Source organism: Haplochromis burtoni, unplaced genomic scaffold (assembly GCF_018398535.1).
Source record: "Haplochromis burtoni strain Fernald_Lab_line unplaced genomic scaffold, NCSU_Asbu1 Contig_52, whole genome shotgun sequence".
In the NCBI taxonomy this organism is placed as follows: domain Eukaryota; kingdom Metazoa; phylum Chordata; class Actinopteri; order Cichliformes; family Cichlidae; genus Haplochromis; species Haplochromis burtoni.
The window spans coordinates 2528720-2533116 of record NW_024582413.1 but is presented as its reverse complement, the minus strand read 5'-3'; the positions used below and the strand labels follow the sequence as shown (position 1 = coordinate 2533116).

Here is a 4397-nt window from a genome sequence, read left to right as displayed (position 1 = left end):
TGTCTCACCTGAAAAGGGTACATCTCTGAGAACGGTGGGTCCCCAGCCCCTCCACAGGGACAGAAGTCCATTCTGGGCCACAGCAGAGCGGATACATGTCCGCAGCTCGCTGTAGGACAGCTGACGGGACTGCATCTTGGTCCTGACCAGTTCCAGTGGGCTAATCACCGTCACGGCTCCCACTGCAAAACAGACACAAAGGTTTCACTTAAAGAGCACTGTCAGTACTTTGCTGTGATTTCTGTGTGAGGAGCTTTTGTTTTATTCCATGCACTTACATCTGGCAAGACCCCCAGCAACAAGAGGGACATGACTGCCCTGAAGACCCACACCGAATCTCAGGAAGTCCCGCAACTGGTCGTAGCAGGTGAAGTAAATGACAGTGGCAGGTACTGCCATCACCCTGTTAACATAAACAAACAAAGGTTTCGAACAGAGGAACTGTACACTTTGCAACATATCAATGTAAAGTTCTCATAAAATTATAATAATATGCAAATTTTTTACTAGAATGAGACTGACGTGTCAGGTACTAAAATGCAGCTTTAGCGCAAGGAAATACTTTATTAGACCAAGTTCTGCTATTTATTTTTTGTTTTTTATACTTACTCCAAATACTACACTCTTTCAAAATAAAACTGTACTTACTTAAAGTTTAAGAAATTTAATTCTGAATTTAGGTCTTCTTACACTTCAGTTCTGTGTCTATTCTACGAGTACTGAAACTTTACTAGATGTTACTCACAAAGTTGGTGGTAGCCCGCTCCACAGAGACCGAAGACCTTCATGGCGAGTGATTTTCACAAATGCATCCTGTCGCACAAACAAAAAAGAGAGCTCATATGATGTTAATTGTAAACCAATTGTAGGAAAAACAAAGCCACTAGTGCATGACTACTCACAAGAGTCCCGCTGAACTGAGTCGGCTTTTTGTACCAGCTGGTGCAACTGGTTCTATTCTGACAAACATAGATGTGATCCATCAGCCCATTACAATACAGGAAACACTTCCCTGTGAGGAGGAACATGAGGTGGTCAGAGGAAGAGAAAACCACACTCAGATTATTAGCTATTAAAAAGACAAACAAACAAAAAACAACTATGATTAAAAAACAAAATTAGCACATCTCACAATAGCAATGTGAAGCTACAAGTGTTTCCTAAACTGAGTCACACAAGGCTTCACACAGGAGAGAAATGTCATTAATAATACAGGCAAAAGCAATGACCGCACAGCTGCTCTGTAGATAACACAGTCCTGTCCTTGCCTCTGCCGGTTTATTTAGTGCCGATTACCGAGAAACCTTTCAAATAAAGTCTAAAAGAAGAGGCAGAATTCACATGAATGCATTTACAAGGGGAAACTTTCTGTTTTCACTACCAGAAGACATTTGTTTTTAAAGCAGAAAACCAGGTATGCTAATCTACATCTGATCAAGTGTTAGCAATGGCGGGGCAAATACTTACACTTGGAATGACGTGAGACACCATCCCATGGAGCAGAAAAAGACGCTGAAGCTATGAAAACGAAGGACAGAGCACAAACACAGGAGGACAGGTTTAGTGGGGTTAATGTTAAGAGCAAAGCATCACAGTAAAACATGTTAAAAGCAAACTCAGTAAACCACAAAAGAACAAGAGGTCCTACCTTGGTGGAACGGTGTCTGCTGAGCCTGCAGCCTGATCTTCACAACGTCTAGTGGCGTGACTGCAAACACAAGAATGAATTTAGTTATCACAACCACACAAGAGCTGATAAACAATTAACTGAGTGCCAATGCTAAGACACAGAGAACAACTCCAGCCTTTGTTTCTTTCTCACCAAACAGAGATGTGATGAGGGCTCCAGTGCCAGAGGCCAGCATCTGCTGCACTGGAGAGATCGCAGCCACGGGGCCACTGACGCCTCGCTCGCCCATCCTGCCAACCTGTCAAGACCAAGAGAAACAGCATGTCACACCAAGGTTTCAATCACATTAATATTTAAAACCATAGCTTTAAAAAATGCGCTCCACCCTTAAAAAATTTGTAGTGGTTCAAACATGGTCTTGCACTCAAACTAATTGATCAATTATCAGCAGCAGTTTGAGATTAATTTAATAGTTCTTATTCAATAACCTGTCTAATCCTTGCAGTTCTGGAGTCAAGAATAGTGTAATTATGTTGTAATACCCATCTTGAAAAATAAACTACAACTAAAAGTTTTCAGACAATAAAAACTTGGGTCAAAAAGCTAAAAAAGCAATTTCTAAATGTGAAATTTAAAAGTATAATTACACATGTGTGAGAATGTAAACTGAGATAGCACGAGGTGTATATTAACTAAACTTGACAGAGCTGCCTTACCATTTTACACAACACTATCTCCCTGTTATGTAAAACTGTGAGGAAGGAGTGTCAGTGACTCAAAGGATCAGTAACCAAACACTGAGTTTGCAGCTGGATCAGTATCCGGTTAGATCACAATTCCTAGTGTGTGACTCCTGCTCCTGAGAGCCTTCAAATTACTGTCACTAAAACCCTTTTTAAAAGTCTTTTCAAGTTTCACAGACTTTGCATTCGTCTCCATGCATTACGAAGAGTTAAACTGTCATATAATGCTCAGAATTCACTCTGAGAAGCTTGAATTTGAGGAAATTAAGAAATCTAAACCAGACAAAACTGGAAGCCAGGTTTCTTTTTTTTGGCTTATTTATATGATGATAAAAAGAAACAACTTAAAGGAAGTGGAACATCTGGAGGAGGAAAAGCACTGTTATTGACAGTATTTCAGTTCATTGTTAAGACACAGTTCATCATTTCTATTTGACACAAATTTAAGTGCAAAAAGAACAACTATGTGAGTAGGAAGGGTGAGTCTACAGTAGGTGGAGTTGTTAAAGCATTATGATAACTTATCTATAACACGCATGCCTTGTCTTCTTGCCCACTCCTAAATGATGGAGCATGTTGCAGAAAAAAACCCCAGACAACTTTGTTTAAACAAAATAAAGTTAAAGAAAACATGCACTGCATTGTGAAAACTTCCTTACTGTGTAGTTGACCTCTGCTTCCTTGGCTAACTTTATTATAGTTTAGAGTGACAAGAATAGCCCTCAGCCTTGGTCTTCTCAATAAGCTTCTTTGTCTGGCCAAGTCTCCTTCCACCAAGTGCCCACAACACACATGCAGCTCAACAGCTCCTTCTCCCTTTTTAATCTCTCTTACACAATGCTGCATGGATAATTGTCACGTCTGACGCCAGATAAACATTTCACATGTGCTGACAGAACATGAGAAACTGCAGATTACATGCTTCTCTGCAAACAAAACAAAACAAAACAAAAAAACTGCTGCACAACACAGCGGATGCACGAAGACATCGCGTGCTAGGACATTGTGTTCTTTCCCCCACTTAAGTTAGCGGACTTTGGTTGTAATAGAATTAAACATGTGAAGTCCAGATAGATAAGAGGGGGAATAGCTGCCTTTCAAGGCAGCTGTGAATGCAGTGATCACATTCACTGAAGCAAACCTTTCTGAAATGTGCTGTCAGCCACCTGCGTTTCACTGCACATTATCTGAGTCGCTAGCTAGCTAGCTGTTTACAAGCGACGTTTCTCACCTCTGCTTTAGCTATGAGCGTTGCCGGGAAACACACAGGTGTCTTCACCCATATCAGTTAAGAGCTACACCATTCTGCCGTGCTTCGTCTGATTATTCGGGTGCTCCACCGTGGATAACCCGTAAACATCTTGTTGGAGGCAGCTTACCTCGCCTCAGAGTGCAGGTTACAAGCTATGCACGTCGACTTCATAATCATGGACGCGCAGTCATGGGCGTATCATAACCGCAGGAGGCCTGTGCGCATGATTTGTAGATCCGGACTGATCAGGAATGGACTCGCTTGGCCCCGCCCCCCCGCTGTCGCTACCGTTGCTTTGGCGCCACCTGGAGGACCCATTGCACTTCGCTGACACATGAAAAACAGTTTTTCCGTTAGTCAGGCGTATCCGTATCCTGAACAACGAAGCATCACACTTTACACAAGAAAAAAAAGGGACATCCATTCATCACACTGTAATTAAAGTGCCGCGTTTAAATCCTCCCAGACGTTTACATTGATAAATAAACTGTAGTCAACATGATTTATGAAAGGGTTACAAAATAAAGACATGATCTATTTAGCATGACTTTGCTTTATTCTGTCTCCATTCCAATTAACCCGCTACTTTTTCTTCAGTTACAATATCTTGATAGAAGTGTTATGTTATAAGTTATGTTGTGTGTCTGCTGCCCTCTTGGCCAAATGTCTCTTGAAAAGTAGATAGATAGATAGATAGATAGATAGATAGATAGATAGATAGATAGATAGATAGATAGATAGATAGATAGATAGATAGATAGATAGATAGATA

General features: G+C 41.1%; 1 protein-coding gene across 2 annotated transcripts in view; it reads right to left on the bottom strand.

Moving 5' to 3' along the window:
- slc25a39 (solute carrier family 25 member 39) overlaps positions 1 to 3860 on the bottom strand; it is a 7933-nt gene extending 4073 nt beyond the window's left edge. Inside the window, exons 1-8 of one of the 2 annotated variants that reach the window (XM_005921749.3) lie at positions 3605 to 3858; positions 1823 to 1928; positions 1649 to 1708; positions 1468 to 1518; positions 903 to 1012; positions 746 to 813; positions 279 to 403; positions 9 to 182 (exon numbers count right to left, since the gene is read on the bottom strand). In XM_005921749.3, coding sequence (XP_005921811.1) covers positions 9 to 182; positions 279 to 403; positions 746 to 813; positions 903 to 1012; positions 1468 to 1518; positions 1649 to 1708; positions 1823 to 1919 — 685 coding nt within the window. In that variant the 5' untranslated portion in view covers positions 1920 to 1928; positions 3605 to 3858. Of the gene's footprint in view, positions 1 to 8; positions 183 to 278; positions 404 to 745; positions 814 to 902; positions 1013 to 1467; positions 1519 to 1648; positions 1709 to 1822; positions 1929 to 3604 lie in introns of both variants that reach the window. The other variant, XM_005921751.3, reaches the window with a different exon arrangement.
- Between the last annotated feature and the right edge of the window lie 537 nt (positions 3861 to 4397).